Source organism: Canis lupus, chromosome 38 (genome assembly GCF_011100685.1).
Source record: "Canis lupus familiaris isolate Mischka breed German Shepherd chromosome 38, alternate assembly UU_Cfam_GSD_1.0, whole genome shotgun sequence".
NCBI lineage: Eukaryota > Metazoa > Chordata > Mammalia > Carnivora > Canidae > Canis > Canis lupus.
Genome location: NC_049259.1, coordinates 16,011,077 through 16,028,258, shown reverse-complemented (window position 1 = coordinate 16,028,258; position 17,182 = coordinate 16,011,077). Strand labels below are relative to the sequence as shown.

Below are 17,182 nucleotides of genomic sequence, written 5' to 3'. Positions count from 1 at the left end.
GCTGTATTTTTTTGAAATGCACTTTTCCCCCCGAGATAATCCACTCTCATCGTGTTTTCTTCTTTCACGTACCTCTTATTTTATACTCATGAAACTGTACTGTGGTGGGGAGCCTGGGTGGCTTAGTTGGTTGAGCCTCCCACTCTTGATTTCGACTTAGGTCATCATCTCAGGGTCCTGGGATCGAGCCCAAAGTCCAGCTCCATGTTCAGCAGGGAGTCTGTTTCTCCCTCTGCCTCTCCCCCTGCTCATACTGTCTTTCCCTCTCTTATAAATGTTTTTAAAATGTGTTCAGTTATATACACAGAAAATGCAAATGATGATAGAGGCCCATGACATGAGTTAAGAAAACCATTTAACTTTTATAGTGCTGACTTTACAAAAAATTATGTCATGTAGACAAGTGTCTATAAAAATACATAATCTAAGTTTTGAGAATAATTCAGAATATTTAGAAGAAGAAAAATATTAAATGATATGCTCTCATAAGGAAGAGACTCCATTTTTCATGTTTCCAAACCCACAGACACAGGGTTTATGATTTTCATATTCGAAAACATCTACAAATTTACTTTCTATTCCCCAACCTAAGTAGTAATCATTGAACTGTGATTATATATTCTTTATTTCATTTACTGATCACATCTTTGCTGGTAAAATACCCAAATAAGCATTTACCAGCTTCTTACTCAGGTTACACGTTGTTATCTCCTACCTACAGGACAGCTCCATTCTGAGCCTCTGAACCTCAGCTGGCATCTAAGTTATTGTGCTGAGTTGCGATTTATTGACCTGTGAAATAGAGTGGTTAAGCTTGATGATCTTTAGTCTATGACTTCAGGATTTTTAAGCCTGAAAGCAAACATTATTTTACCTCTAAACCAGGTAGCTCGCCATTCTTTGACCCTTTTAACTTATTTGTGTCTTTATATTTCAAGTAGGTTTTTCTTAATTAGCACAGAGCTCTTTTTTTTTTTCTTTAAATAAAATTTGACAATTCCAGCCTTTTAGTTGGGGCTTGTGGTTGGGGTGGGGGCCAGAGGGGGAGGGAGAGAGAATCCTAAGCAGGCTCCATGCCCAGCACCAAACCCAATATGGGGCTCGATTCCATAACCCTGAGATCATGACTGGAGCTGAAATCAGAAGTTGGACACTCAACTGAGCCAGCTGGGCACCCCTAGGCCATTTATATTTAATGTAATTATTGATATGGTTGGGTTTAAAGCCTCCACTTGCTGTTTGTTTTCTATTTTCCCATCTGTTGTTTTGTTCCATTTGTTTTTCTGTCTTTTGTTCTTTAATTCTAGTTTATCTCCTCTGTATTTCATTAGCTGTAACTCTGTTATGTATTTTCAGTGTTTTTTTAAATGTTTATAGTGTACATCTTTAACTTATTAAAATCTATGCTGAAGTGGTATTTTACCACTATATATAAGGTATAAGAACCTTGCAAAAATCTTCAGATCTTTGTGCTACATTTTCATGTAAGTTTTAATTCTCTGTTACAAATCCTACAACAACATCGTTACTATTTTTGCTCTAAACATAGTTGTTAATTTGGCTCTCCTTTTGTTCCTTTATGTAGATGCAGATCCCCATCTGGTATATTTTTCCATCTGCTTGAAGGACTTCCTTTAACATTTCTTATAGCATCAAGTTGGTTGGTGATGCATTTTTTTAGCTTTTGTGTGTCTGAAAGTATTTATTTCATGTTTGTTTTTGAAAAATATCGTATCTGAGTAGAGAATTCTGGTTTGACAGTTTTATTTTCTCCAGTACTTGTTGTTTCACATTGTTTCTGATAAGAAGTCTGCTGTCATTCTTCTCTTTGTTCCTCTTTCCATAATAGGTCTTTTTTTCTGTGACTGATTTTAAACTGTTTTATCACAGATTTTTAAATTTTACTTTGATTTTTTAAAAAATATATTTATTTGAGAGAGAGAGAGAGAGAACAGAAGAGGGGCAGGGCAGGGGGAGGAACAGAGGCAGAGGGAGAAGCAGACTCTCCACTGAGCAGGGAGCTGACACGGGGCTCCATCCCAGGACCCCGAGATCACAACCTGAGCCAAAGGCAGATGCTTAACCAACTGAACCATGCAGGTGCCCCTATTTTATCATTAATTTAAAAGTGATTAAATTTAACATGCCTTAATACCATTTTCTTCCTGTTTCTTGAAAACGGAATTTGCTAAATATTATGGGTTGCTGATTTATAGTTTCTAGGAAATTGAGAAACATTCTAGCCATTGTATCTTCAAGTGCCCCTTCCCACCTCAACTTTCTCAGACACTCTGCAAACACTGGGCTGCTTGAAACTGCCCTTTAGCACATTTGATGCACTGCTCATCTTTTTGCAGTTGGTTTTTTTGTTTCATTTTGGATAGTTTATATCACTATATGTCTTCAAGTTCACTATCTTTTCTTCTGCAATGTCTCATCTGATTCCATCCAGTGTATTTTTCTTCTCAGAAATTGCAGTTTTCATTTCAAGATTGTCAGAGTTGTGCTATTTTATACCACTCATATCTTTTTCCAGCTTTTTGAACATAAGAAATATAGTTATTACAATATATTCTTGTCTACTATATCCTTATCTACTAATTCTACCACCTTTGCCATTTCTGGTGTCAAATGAACTTTTCTCCTCATTAAGGGTTGTACTTCCCCTCATATTTGCATGCAGGAAATCTTTTGAATGGATGCTACTAGATATTGTGCATATTACCATGTTGGTGAATGCACATTCTGTATTCCTTTTAATACTCTCAAACTTTGTTCTGAGACACAGTTGAGCTACTCAGTTATCCTTCTGAGTAAGTTTTGTCATGCAGGACCCAAACAGTTTCCACTACTGAGGCAAAACTTCTGAATACTCTACCCACTGACCCATGAGTTTTTTTCACTAAGACTGGTTGGAAAGGGCACTACTGCTATATGCTTCAATTGTTCTAATACTTCCAAGTGGCTAGAAGAAAACTAGCCTATGCAGTTTTCTCACATGCTTGATCTCTGCAGATCTTTAAGGTTTTTATAAAGCTCTCCCCCTTCCAGACTCTAGCTTTCTCGATGTCCCTGGTCTCTCAGCTCTGGCTTTTAAAAAATTTTTAAATAGGTCTCATTTATTTGTTTGAGAGGGGGAGCGAGAGAGTACAAGAGCAAGGGGAGGGAGAAGCAGGCTCTCCTCTGAGCAGGGAGCCAGATATGGGGCTCAATCCCAGCATCCTGGGATCATGATTTGATGACTGCCTTCATGACTGAAGGCAGACGCTTAACTGACTGAGCCACCCAGGTGCCCCAGCTCTAGCTCCTTAAGGAAGGTGAATGCTAGGTTCCACTTGGGTCCCCTCTCCCTGTGCCACAGCCTGGAAACTCTCTCAAGGGAAATAGCTGGAACAACCATAGGGTTCACTTCATCTGCTTCTTCACAGGATTCACTGTCCTTCCTTGACTGATAGCCAATGTCCTGAGAACATTTCATCAAAATGGAAACACTGTATGCATCTGTTGTTTCATATACTTTGTCCCTTTTTTGTTTGAGGTGAAGGGTGACTCTGGTGCTTGTTACCAATGTTGGATGAAAGTTGAAGTCTTGGGGATCCCTGGGTGGCTCAGTGGTTTAGCGCCTGCCTTTGGCCCAGGGCGTGGTCCTGGAGTCCCGGGAATTGAGTCCCACATCAGGCTTCCTGCATGGGGCCTGCTTCTCCCTCTGCCTGTGTCTCTGCCCCCTTCTCTCTCTGTGTGTCTCTCATGAATAAATAAAATCTTAAAAAAAAAAAAGAGAGAAAGTGGAAGTCTTGATATGCAGGCTGAAACTTGAATCACATGCCGGGAAGCTCTCCCTGCCACCCACTCATCCTTTTATAGTACACATCCTACTCCTGCTATCTTCTTGATACATCTTTTGAGATGTCTCTCAAATATTCTACTTTCACCCTTTCTGACCCTGAAGAGATCTCTGACAAGATCTTCCTGGCTCTAGCATTCAACCAGCCCACAAATTTCTATTCTTTCTGTTTTTTACTGCTCTTTTCCCAGAACCTAGAATCTGGTGGCCCTTAACAAAGCTGGTCCTCAACAAAGTTGATAAATTAATGAATTGCTTTTCTTTAAGACACAATTTAATAGTATTTTTTTTGGCTTGAAAGGCCTCTCTATTGCTCCCCTCTAACCACAAGTAAAGTCCAAGCTGAGGCTGCTGATCTGTGCTTTAACATAACCTGGTATTTTTTTTTTAAGATTTTTATTTATTCATGACAGAGAAGGGGGGGCGCAGAGACACAGGCAGAGGGAGAAGCAGGCTCCATGCAAGGAGCCCGATGTGGGACTTAATCCCGGGACCCCAGGATCACACCCTGAGCTGAAGGCAGATGCTCAACCACTGAGCCACCCAGGCATCCCCAAACCTGGTATTCATCAACCTATGTGAATGCTACCATTCACAGAATAAGTGTTTAAAAAATTATTTATTTATTTAAATAAACTGTACCCCCAATGTGGGGCTTGAACTCATGACCCCGATGTGAAGAATCTCATGCTCCACTGACTGAGCCAGCAAGGTGCCCTGCTAAGTGGTTTGTTTTTAACATATGTCTTACAGCCACTACTAGCTGCAAACCTTTTCTCACACGTTCCTTCCTGAAAGATCTTTTCCATTCTGCCTCTTAAATTTTATCCATCTTCAAAATCCTCAAAAGGACTTTCTTTCTCCCCCTTATGCAAAACTCACCTTTCCTTGAATTCCTATGGCATTTGTTGTCTGTGCTTGTTTGAGCACTTTCATTGTTCCTATCAGGGTGTGCATTTTTGGTTTTGTGTGTTTTACACTTTGTCTTTCCAAAATGGACCAAAATCTTGGGAGAAGTAGGAACTACCTTTACAATTCTTTCATCGATCTTAAGACACAGTGGGTACTGCAATTAACTTAAAAAGAAAGGCAAAGACCATTTTGATTAATGGATATATATTCTAATGGACTCACTTACAGTAAATTGGTGTCTCATGCATCACATTGTTTTTGTTGCCCACATTGTGAAATGAATGATCCTGTTGGTGAAAAGCACTTTACCAAAGGTCTTTTTTAAAAAGTAAATTTTACTTCCAACGCGGAGCTTGAATTCATGGTCTTGAGATTAAGAGTTGCATGCTCCACCAATTGAGCCAGTCAGATGCCCCAGTTTTTTCAGGTTTAAAATCAAATCCTACCTGAGACAATATTACTGGGTCAAGGTTCTAGAGTATATTTCATCCTATTATTTGTCAAATTTTTATTTATCAAATTAAATACTGTATCCCAGCCTCTATATAATAATTAATTTGATATTAGGGATGTTATGTCAAATAATATTTAAACAGAAACCAAGGAAACCCTGATATCACATAGCCAGTGAATATAACTGGTATTTATTTATGCAAACGTATTGTAAAATTCCTCTAAACCTTCAAAAAAATAGCTATTTGTCATATAAAATGGGAAAATCTGAAGCGAATATCAAGATTTCATTTTCAGTTCATAAAAAAATACTGAAGTAAAATTCCTTGCTACAAACATACAAGAGTTAACTAGAGTGAGAAAATGTAAAACAAAACAAAAACAAAAACAAAAAAACAAAACAAAACAAAAAACCCAAAAAACAATCCCCATCCCCATCAGTTTGCTACATTGGAAAAAGCATGATGGCTATTTTTTTTTTTTTTAAGTGTTTTGAGGATAGGAATTCCTATAAAAGAGCCAATTTTTCTCGTCATAATGACATTTTGGAAACCTACATAGCTTCACCCCCTACTAAATTTAACACATGAAACAAACTCCCCGTACAGAATACTTTTGTGCTAGAAAACAGGTAATTCACATTCTGATAAAGAGCAGAAGACAAGTGCTTTATTATGAGAACTGTTCAAGTAAAATTTCAGTGTGCACCAGTGAAAGTGAATAAAGATTTGCATCAATTTTTCTGAATAAACACCAGGTTAAAAGGGGGCTACACAGTTTTTTTTTTTTTCCAAACACCATCCTTTGCTAAGGCAAAAATACACTTCATTTTAGAACAGAACCGTTACAGAAGAAAGCTACGTCACAGTACAGTACAGAATGTAAAATCCACCCTAGTCCGGAAGCCACTGTGGAATGGCACGTCACCTACACGCAGAGCTTTCTCATGTAGGTCAGAATTACAGTATTTATCACAGCTTTATTCTCCTTTAAACTGATAAAATTTGAACACACTTTCTATTTCTCAGGAGTGTGCAGATGGGGCCCATATGTTGATATTACAGTAATTACAACATTAAGTAACATTGCACAGTCAACCTCCAAGGCTAATTCAGTAAAAAATAACAAGTATTAAAATGTACCTTTACTAGTGGTTTTACATCGCATAGATCACTGATCATGAAAGAAAAGGAGGCGAATGCCCAATTACAAAGCTGCACGGTATAGGCGTAACGATGTAGAATAAATACAAGAAAATCTGGCAAAGTATTAAAAACAAACAGGCTACATGGGAACAAACTGAAGGACCACATAAGCATAAATCAATGATACACTGCTATAAATAGTAGGTTTTGCTCAAAAGCCTCCTAAGTACTTACAGGTATTACCGTGTCGGGGGTGGATGAAGAGGACAGCAGGAGAATGGGTGAATGTTCCCAATGCCAGTTAGTTCCTGAGGTGGCATTATGTCTTAACTGGATGCATTGATCAACACTGTGAAGATGAGTTTGTGCTACGAGACAGTCCCCATATTATCATGTTTCCAGAATGACACTGCGGGATTCGGAAGGCAGCAAACCTAAGTGACAGTTTACATTTATAATAGCCAGATGAAGTATTGATTCTTTTTAATTTTGCTGCTACATTTAGCAGTGGGCCAGAAAACACTTTAAAGTTTAAAAGAAATTTGGTACAGGTTGAACTTTTTCCCCAGTACTTCTTAGCTAGCTCAAGGCAAACCTATTTATTATTATTTTCATGTAATTTATTTTAAAAACTCTAAGTGCCAACACTGTAAACATTTTGTATTTTCTCAACTAAACCTTGTCTGAGAACAAGGATAAGAGCAAAGATAAGCAGGAATAATTCTGTGTATATGAATAATAATTCAGATCTATTTATCAGCTTCTGGTTTAAATTTAAATATGGTTTAAAAATAATTTTTAAAAGTCCATGCTACAATTTTAAAGACTATTTCTGTGCACTTTTAATTCTGGACACAATTTTCAAAATTGCATGATGGAGGTAAGAAGTTAAAAAACCCACCAGGATGTAAATAACAGGAAGAACATTTCCAACTGAGAGCATCAAACATACATTTATGTGCAGAAATCTCGACAACTATACAAGTTTTTTAAGCAATCATCTGTTTTATTATACAACTCTATGAACAGAAAATGAACAGAAATCCACAATATACTTACCTGTACATGGGAACCTACTTTTTTAGCTACAGGTATTTACTATACTTCATACTGACTTTAATTGTACAGTTCGTGACTATGTATATCCTTATTGCGTTAAGGGCAGATTCTACGCGGGGAGATCCACAGGCCAATCGCGCTAGGCATCACCAATACATTCAAAAACTGTACCTCGTCTGTGAACGTATCTTCCCTGATCCTGTACGTCTGAGTTTCTTTACAGCTTAAGCTCATTTGCTATTTTAGATGCAATGTTCTTAAAGGCGATCGACGTCCCTGAGATCCGCTTGAAGCGGACCCCGTTCAGTGACAGTCGTGGCAACTTGCAAACTTCCATCTCCCACTGCACGAGGCTGTCCTGCCGAGCGTCTCCGTGGACACAGAAAAGCAGAAACCTCTCTTTTTGTTCATAATCACAGTTATTTGCATCTAACACTTTCCGGATTTCTCGCATCATGTCATTGGGGTCCATTGAACTAGTGGTCTTCATACTCCACGTGAATCGCAAAGAACGTGGCTTAGAATCTTTGCCCTCTTCCTTGTCTCTTTCTTTTGGTTCCCCTGATGTACTTCTAGAAGAAGAGGGCAGAGGGAGAGAACGGAAACAAAAATCCCATTCAGCCAAGAAGTCAAAGCGCACACGAAATCTTTTTTTTTTTTAATATAGATTTATTTTTTATTGGTGTTCAATTTGCCAACATATAGAGCGCACACGAATCTAAGGGGTCATCATTCAGTGCCTAATGGAACTACCCCCTTTACAGACTACCTTCAGGTAGGTACAAACGCTTGCGTCCTCTGGCTTTCACACAAACACACCCCAGGACACCACCTGCTTTGGTTTTGCTTGTGGGAAACAAGTTTACAGCTGAAAGTGAAGAACTTAACGCTTTGTCAGTTCCTTCCATAGTTCTCTGTTTAGGCTGCAAAAGTAGCTTCTCCATTTTTCTGTACATTTACAGAAACAAACTGCTAGCATTCTACTTGTACACATCTTTAAAAATATGAATTTCCTTTTCTTCTACCATTTTTGGGTAGGAAAAAGACTGGGGACAAGGACAGTGGTAATGGCTACAGAGGGATCATTGACATCTGATGACGCCGACAAAGGACGTTGTATTGCAATGGAGGTGAAGACGTCAGGTCGTACCACACGTGGAAGTGTAGACGGCAGGCCCTCTCATGCTTTCAGCATTTCGCTGAAGACATCCTTCAAGTAGTCTCCGAGGTTCCACGTGACTGCACTCCCACTCCTACCTCCAACCCTTCATCTCGTATTATCTTCGCCCCTGCTCACTCCTCTCCAGCCACCCTGGCCTCCACACTGTTCCTTGAACTTATGGGGTGTGTTCTTGCCCCCAGGCTTTCCCCTCAGGGAGCTACATGGCTAACTCCTTTACCTCTTTCAAATCTCTGCTCCCTTTCTGTGTGTGGTCTACCCCGAGCACCCCAGTACACCCCCAGCTTCTCCCCTGGAATGGCCATCCCCCCTGACCCTGCTCTATTTTTCCTCTATGGCACTTGCTATATTCTAATATATTTTTCTAACATACCACTTAATTCAAGTACGTATTATGTTCATTATTTGCTGTCTGACTCTACCCACTAGACTGTAAATTCCAGGAGAGCAAGAGGTTTGTCTGTTTTGCTCACTGATCTCTCTCAGGCCTCTAGAACTGTGCTGGGCACACGGGAGCTGATGGACACATGTTTGTTAAGTGAATCGATCTTATTAAATTGTCTTGATGGTAGGTCTCCCATAAACAGTATAGAACCAGAAAACCTATTTCAAATAATCGCAGAAAGGTAAAATAAATTATTTGTGATTCAGAAGACCCTGGAAAATTGTGGAGCAATTTTCCATATATAGATGTTGCAATTTTAACTTGTGAATCTATCTCACTTATTTAAAAGAAAAAAAAATGATATACTTTGAAAAGAGTTTATAACCTACTACATAAACATTTTGTATTCATATATAATACTTTATATCAATATTATCTATAATACATATTCCTGCATATATTTGTATTTATGAATCTTTATGTGTGTGTGTGTATATATATATATATATATATATATATATATATATATATATGTTTTCCTCTTCATTCTTAGGTACCTGAGCCCAAAGCTCTGCAAACTATGTAAGCTTGAGAAAATCAGTAAAGGAATAAGTAGAGAAACTAAATTTCTAAAGACTATTAGATGAATATGGACAGTGTTTATTTCACTGTCTTCTCTATCATTTTTCTTTTTGCTCACGGACTCTAAGCCACTGCATCACAGGCCTTGGGCATGCAGATCTCATGAGAGTCATTTATCAGAACCACATGTACAATTCCAGTTATGGAATCGGCACGCTAGGCCTGGACGGGACCCAAGAGAACATGTGATTGAATGCTCATTTTAAAACCAGAACTGATGGCTAGGAAACTTACATTACTTTTTCTAAGGTCATAGAGCTAATGAGCTGAAAAGCAAAGACCAGGAATCAGTTTTCCTTCCATTCCACCAAGGTCACCTGGCGACCTTGAGACAAGAGGCATATACAAGACGTTTTTCTACATGTATCTCAAAGACATCACCACTGGTGACATTAACCGTAGAAAGCTCCTGAAAATGTTAATACTAATTATAATAGCAAACATTTATTGGGCACTTACTGTTCCAAGTGCCTAACATGCATTATTTACTCATTTACTCTGACTCCAGAGTTAAGTTGCACAGCTAGGCAAGTGGTAGGACTCAGCTCAAACCCGTGGGGTCTGGCTCGAGAGCCCCTGCTTTTCACCATCATGCCAGGCTATGCCTCTGACATGACAGGACCTCCTGCTCTTTCCTGTTTCTTCTACTGTAGAATGGATACTTTTCACCTGGCTCTTGTGAGAATTGAATGACCAGCTAGTTATAGGTAGTAGGTATTCAATAAGTTTGCTAAAGAGCAAAAAGAAAAAAAAAAAAAAAAAAAAAAGCAAACAAAACCCAACAACAACCGAACAGAAGGGACTCAGGATCCCATGAAAAGGATAGAGTGCCCACAGGTAAGCGGCAGTTATCAGTGGCCACCTGTGCCACTCACTATACTGTTAGGTGTCTCAGAGGGAAATTTAGCGGAAAGGCAGGATGAGACACACACAGGAAGAGGCTCTGAAGTGAGGAATAAGTGAGGGAGGGGCTAAAAACAAACGTCCTTCATGCTCATTTTGTAGGCAGAAGAAAAGAAAATATTTGTTCTGCCTCCCTCTGGCTGCCTATTCTGGTAACTCGAACACCTAACTCAATAAAGAAACATTTCAACTACTGGGACAAATATAGTTTGAAAAAAAAAAATATATATATAGGAATAGGAATGCCTAATGAAGGTTTTCCAAAGCTTGTTATGTTTTATATTTCAATTAATTTTAAGAGGTAGAAATTAAATTGGGGCTTGTGCTCAGCTGGTCAAAAATGATTCCTGAATGAAGCCAGGGCATCTGTGTCCTACTGAGGAGCTGCTTGTCAAGGTTCTGTGATTTATATGGGATCCTTCAATGCAGGTGTACATTCCAAATAATTTAATGCCTTCCTTTCTTCAACTTCCCGTTTGTCAATATGAACACACATACTAACAAGTCATTAATGTGGTCCCCTGACCAACAGCATCAGCACCTCATGCCGCCACCCCAACCCCAATCACAATCCCTGGAGGAGGGGCCCAGGCACCTGTTTTGTCAAGCCCCCCACCTGATTCTGATTGGGCTTGCCCTGGAGATTCACAACCACAAGTGATTGTCAAAAACCAAGTATGTAAGGCAGGGCGAGAGTCTTAAAATGTGGTCTACCACTGAACACTCACCTAAAATACATTACAAATATCAAACCTTCCTATGTTATTTGGGTACCTCAGTGTTCTGTGTTACCTAATTTAATATCAGTTACACCACTTTAGCGAGAAAAGGATCATTATATTTTAATTCATTACTTCTGCTAGTACATATTTTATAGGACAGGAAGGCTAAAACTTCTCTACAAAGCACACACGTCAAAATAATGTTTAGGAAACACAAATTTCAAGTTAATTAACTTAAACTTCATTAAACACTAGGCAACATTAAGAAAACCCAACCCAATATAAAAATGTAAAATACACATACTATCTAGTTATTAGTTCTATTCAAGTTTATTGGGTCCTGTAAGTATTTCAAAAGCACGTTTCCATACACGGGGACCTAGCAGCGAAGGATTAATAGTGGCTCCTCACCTTGAGGTGTCTGTTCTGCCACTGGCTTCGCCTTCACTTGGATCCCTCAAAACAAAGTGAAGGATGAGATTTAATGATAAGAGTGAAAAATATATCAAGAAAACCTATATCTAAAATGATTTTAAAGTTAACGTGTTAAGCAAACTTCTAGCATGACACTTTCTGTTACTATTCAGTCTGACACTGCTTTGCACGTTTTCATTGTCACCAGCTTAACTGACATTTTATTGAGCGTCTACTGGGTATTGTCAGAGCAGAGATGCTAGGTTGATGGTTTTAGGATTTTTTTTTTTTTTTTAAACAGGATCTTCCAATTCCCAGTCACAATTTTAAAGTCAGAATTTATCTTTTGGTTGAGTGCAGTTCAAATCTATAGTTAAAACTATTTAATAATTTTCAGCAGCAAGGTCCAACTTCGTATTTGTTATTAATTGTAATTCTAGTAGTCGCTCAATTTAGAAAATATATAAATTAACCTTGTAGTTAGAAATAAAGTTCAACATATATAAGTGTGTCTAAAAAATAAGTACCAATTTTTAAATAAGCAATTAACTTCAGATGTTACACTAATGATTCATGCACATGGTAAAATGTTATAGCAAACCAACAGCCTATCCAAGCAGGTGAGTGTAAAAACATGAAATCAATCTTAAGCAGAAACATGGATCTTACCTGGATATCCACCTGTGAAATAAAACCAGGAAAACTCTACTAATTGTCCTTCTGTTGAATGTCATGAGTATTTTTTTAGTCTACCAAAATTTTAACTACTCTGTCATTTTCAAATGTAATTAAATACTGACACAGGAGTGCATCAAGCTATATACCAGTTTGAATGCATTAAGAGATGGCATGGGATAGCAAAATACTGTTAAATCACTGGGAAAAAAATAGTCCAACTTACACCCTCAAGTTACTGTTTTCTTAATATTTTAACCATTCCAGGAACATTTAATGTCATTTACATAAAGTGAATGCAATGGGAATAAATCAGTGCCACTTTCCTCATTCCCCAAATTAATGAAACACACCCATAGGCTACATTCTAAAACTTAAACTGGCAGTTAAAAACATGAATGCCTTCTGCATCGTAGAGTCCTTACCTACAGGCCTCCCTTGGCAAACATATTGTGTAAAAACCCTTTTCCTCTCTGAATCAGAAAGGACAGGTAAGATGTATTCTTACACCCAAGTGACGTTTCTTAATTTCGATCTGTACTAACTGGCATTCTCATCGGGAAGTGTAACAATTCAGTGTCTATCTTTATTAGAGCGCACAGACATAAATTAAACATTGAGATGAACCTTTTCAGCCACACGAAGCGGTGCTGACATACCGGAGGGCAGCCCCATCCCCTGGGGAAGGGCAGCGACCACTGCTTCAACGGAGAGGGGCGTGCATCTCATGGGGCTTGTCTGTCCTTTATATTCTGCTTTCTAAGCTGCTGTTAGCAGGCACCTACTCTGCAGCTGCTGAACTTTAAACATTAGGAATGAAACACTCAAAAAAAAAAAAAAAAAAAAAAAAAGGAATGAAACACTCCTTAGGGTCCACCTCTCCTGCTATCATTGTTGAAATAGCCAGTGACTCATCACGTTGTTCCCACCCTGTTCCTGCCTGCCTTCCTGGATGCAGACAGAAACTCGGACTCAAGGAACATCTGCTACCTGGTAATGGATTCAAACAGTCCAGCGGCCACAGAGAGGGGCAGCCGGGGGGGGGGCAGCCAGCCAGCTGGCTGTAACAGTACATGCAGTGTAGCAGGGCTCTCCAACCCTGAACACTTCAAAACAAAACCAAAAAAACCTCGGCCAAATATACATAGCAATATATACTCAATTGAACTGATTTGGTTTTTCCCTAATAAGAGAGCTGTGGCTAAAAAAAATCATAAATTGTGATACCATCTCCAGTTTAGACAGTGGTTCTATGGACTATCCAAAGCAAATGGTTCTCAATGCTACTTGAAAGGCCTTTTTTTTTTTAAGGCTTTTCAAATAGTACATCTATATCCTCCCTTGATAGAGAACTCTAGTGTAAATCACTTTCCTAATTGGAAAGTTCTTTCCTAAGACCAGAAGACAACTCTCTCATGTGGTCATTTCGGCATACAGCCTTTTTACTGGCTCAGGAGAACTTATGAACTGGCTTCCTCTTTGTAATAATGGTTTTCGAGGACATGAATGATTAACTCTGAATTGTTCCTTATCCTTCCCTTCTTAAAGCTTAACAACCCAAATTCCTTTACTCTTCTCCCTATAAAATCCTATTTTTTTAAGCATTTAGTGGCACATCAACTTAGTTGGTTCTGGAGTTCATGAGGTGTGGCTCCTGCCCTGGAACACTCCCAGTGGGGTGCTGGCCACTAGGACTGCCAGCATGTGGGTTCCATCTTTTCAGGCATTAGGCATGGGGAAGGGAGGGAGGCAAAGGAGAGAGGGAGAGGGATGGGGGGGGGGGGGGGGGAGAGAGAGAGAGAGAGACAGAGAGAGAAAGAAAGAGAGAGAGAGGCAGGGCTTGAACCCAGGGTGGCTTTAAGAAGAGCCAGGTGGGAAAGACTGACCGTCTGGGAACTCAGTTGAGAATAAGAAGGCTGGAATTGCTCCTGAACATCAAGAAATTCTCCCAGTTTGTCTCCAAGCCTCCAACCCTCCCAAAAGCTCAAGATGCTGAACATGCAGAAAGATCCATTGCACTTCCAGTCTGTCAACTGCTAAAGAACTCAGCAGGTTCATTCCTGGTATGGAAGCCAACGCTCTGCTTGTCTTCCTGCATGAAGTCGTTTGTGGGATACTCCACAGCCCCCTCTTAGGCTACAAAATGCTGCAGAAGGGAATACTGTGTGCACGGCGGTGAACACAAACATATTTATAGAGCCAAAGCTGTTCACGTGGTGACAAGTGACCTCAGAGGAGAACTGAGAATGTCTTCTCTTCTCTAACCAAACCCAGAATTAATTAAAGTATGTTAAAAATCAAAAGACACTGAAAAATCCACTGCTGACAAAGGATAGCAAAGAACCTCCTCCCTGGCCTCTTCTCTCCAGCTGCCCCCTCAAACCCTCTATTACAAGACATTGTTCAGAAGTTGATAAAACCATTGTAGAGCTTTAAAAATGTTCCTGTTGGCTTCCCTCAGAGGCCAAACTCAGAACACCCTTAACCCTGGCATAGTCACTGTTTCAGGCCCTGCTTCCTTTACAGCACGTACTAGGATTCATTATAACCTTGTTTATTCGTTTACTTTTGAAATTTGTCTCCCACACTACTCAACCATTCATTCCACAAATGTTTACTGAATGTCATATTCTGTGTCACTGGAGGCACTCGATTTGCAGAAGACCTAGCAGGGGACAAGCAGATAAAGTGCGATTCCATCAGGCAGCGTCAGGTGCTCTGGAGAAAGACAAAGCAGGGAGAGGGTGTGCTGGAAGAGGCTCTGATTTTCAAGAGGGGGCCGAGGAAGGGACACTCCACTCCAAGGTGCAGAAGCGGCCAGCCGTGTGGGAGTGGGGGGAAGAGGCTTCCAGGCTGAAGGAATAGCAAATGTGAAACCCTGCAGGGGCGGGCCTGGTATGCTCGAGGACCCTCAGGTGCCCCATGTGGCCGGCGTGCAGCCAGCAAGGGGAGGTGGGGAGAAGGTGAGGCCACACCATGTAGGGCCTCCGACCACCACGCGGGCTTCAAATTGTATTCTGAGGGGGATGAAAGCAAGCCGAGGGCTTTCACGTGCAGCCCGACGTCACGGAACGCAGGAGAGGACAGGGCCTAAGTGAGGAGCCCTGTTAGCAGGTGGAAGACGAGCAGCAGGTTCGGTGACAAGGCTGTGGTGGCAGTGACAGAAGCAGCTCCGTCCGGGAGATGCTGGGAAGGCAGAGCCACGTCACGGCCCAGCAGGTGTGTGGTCTGAGAAAGAACTCGAGGCTCTGAGAACCAGAAGGCAGGTGTCACCTTTACCTAATGTGCTGAAGCATGAGGGAGGATGGTCTGGGGAAGAGGGCGGGCTGTGTGGGAGCCTGTCACACATCTGCGTGGATAACTGGCCATGTGAGGCTACAGGGCAGAGGTGAGATCTGGGCCAACGACCTCCGTTCGGCAGTTGTTAACGTAAGATGGAATGTGAGGCCATCGGCCTGAATGAGGTCGCCCAGAGAGGAGAGAGAAGGCCAGAGCCGCAGCCCTGGGGCGGTCTGATACTGAGAGGCCAGGGGCCCGAACGCAAGGGAACCTGAAGAGAACCAGCAAAACGGCCTGAGAAGGAACAGCCAGTGGGAGGGGCAGGAGGAAAAGCAAAAGCCACAAGCGAGCAGAAGGTTTCAACGGTGTGCAGTGCGGCCCAGAACGTGCGCCCCGGAGGGGCCCCGTCACCGCGTCAGTCTCACTCCGGGCTGGATCAACCGTGCCAGCGGGGCGCCCTGCAAGCAGCAGGTCCTCACATATTTTTTTTAAAAAAGATTTTATTTATTTATCCATGAGAGACACAGAAAGAGAGGCAGAGACACAGGCAGAAGGAGAAGCAGGCCCCATGCAGGGAGCCCGATGCGGGACTCGATCCTGGGACCCCGGGATCACGGCCTGGGCGGAAGGCAGGTGCTCAACCCCTGAGCCACCCACGTGCCCCTCCTCGGGCAACCCTCCCTCCCAGAATCCCAACAGACCGTCTCCACAGCACTTTCCTGCTCTGGCATTCTGTCCTGACCTCTCGTCCAGGGCTCTTCCCTATGTTCCCTCTAGAATCCACACTTCATTGCAAAGTAAACACAAATATGTTTGTTACATACTGCTTAATGTACAATTAGTAATCAGGCTTTTAAACTCAGAACTATGTTCCTTCACTTCAAAACTAACCCTGGCTTAACCAAGAGAAAGTACCAGCTTTTCAAAAGGGCTTTGAAAAGTTAGCTGAATTCCACCCAATTTTTAGCAGAAATCTAACCAGGACTCTGCGGATGGCCAGGCAGCACCAAGCGTCCTGCTGGTTCTGGGGTGAGCTTTTGGGGCTTTCTCTCTCAAGGTGTCATGCTGCATGGTCGCTGCCCAGACGGTACAACATCACTGCTGACAAGGTTAGAAACTGATGGTGCATTTGACTATTTAAAGTTTTGAATTCAGCCGTGTGATCCTGGGCAAGCTGGTCCATGAATAGCTCCAAGAAAAGGCAAGAGACTAAAGCTGCTTCTTCTCTTTTCTGCATCCATTTTTTGAAATCCTAGGAACATTAATAACCTGGACAATTAAGTATTTAATTAATATTTCTTCAGAGCATGTATAATAAAGCCCACCCCGTAATTTCTTACCTGCTCAAACAACTCTATGGTATGGAGCTTTAGCTTTCCCCCCAATACAGACAGCCGTGCCTTCCTCTGGCCTCCCCCGACATGCTGTCTGAGCTGCCTCTGCAGCACGCATTCTGCTTTCTATCACAGCTGGCTGCTTACAGTCTGCCCCTTTCGGGACTGCATGAGTCTGGAGCACACAGATGCTGTCTTATTCATCTCTGTATCCTGCTGGGCACCTAGCACAGGG

At 41.2% G+C, this 17,182-nt stretch overlaps 1 protein-coding gene across 6 annotated transcripts in view; it reads right to left on the bottom strand.

Moving 5' to 3' along the window:
• Window positions 1-5,856: 5,856 nt before the first annotated feature.
• Window positions 5,857-17,182, bottom strand: part of MARK1 (microtubule affinity regulating kinase 1) — a 116,455-nt gene continuing 105,129 nt past the window's right edge. For 2 of the 6 annotated variants that reach the window (XM_038586176.1, XM_038586179.1), the window contains 3 exons: window positions 12,329-12,340; window positions 11,657-11,701; window positions 5,857-7,985 (listed from right to left, as the gene is read on the bottom strand). In XM_038586176.1, the coding sequence (XP_038442104.1) occupies window positions 7,631-7,985; window positions 11,657-11,701; window positions 12,329-12,340 (412 nt within the window). In that variant the 3' untranslated portion in view covers window positions 5,857-7,630. Of the gene's footprint in view, window positions 7,986-11,656; window positions 11,702-12,328; window positions 12,341-16,166; window positions 16,883-17,182 lie in introns of those variants that run through there. The other 4 variants (XM_038586177.1, XM_038586178.1, XM_038586180.1 and 1 more) reach the window with 4 other exon arrangements.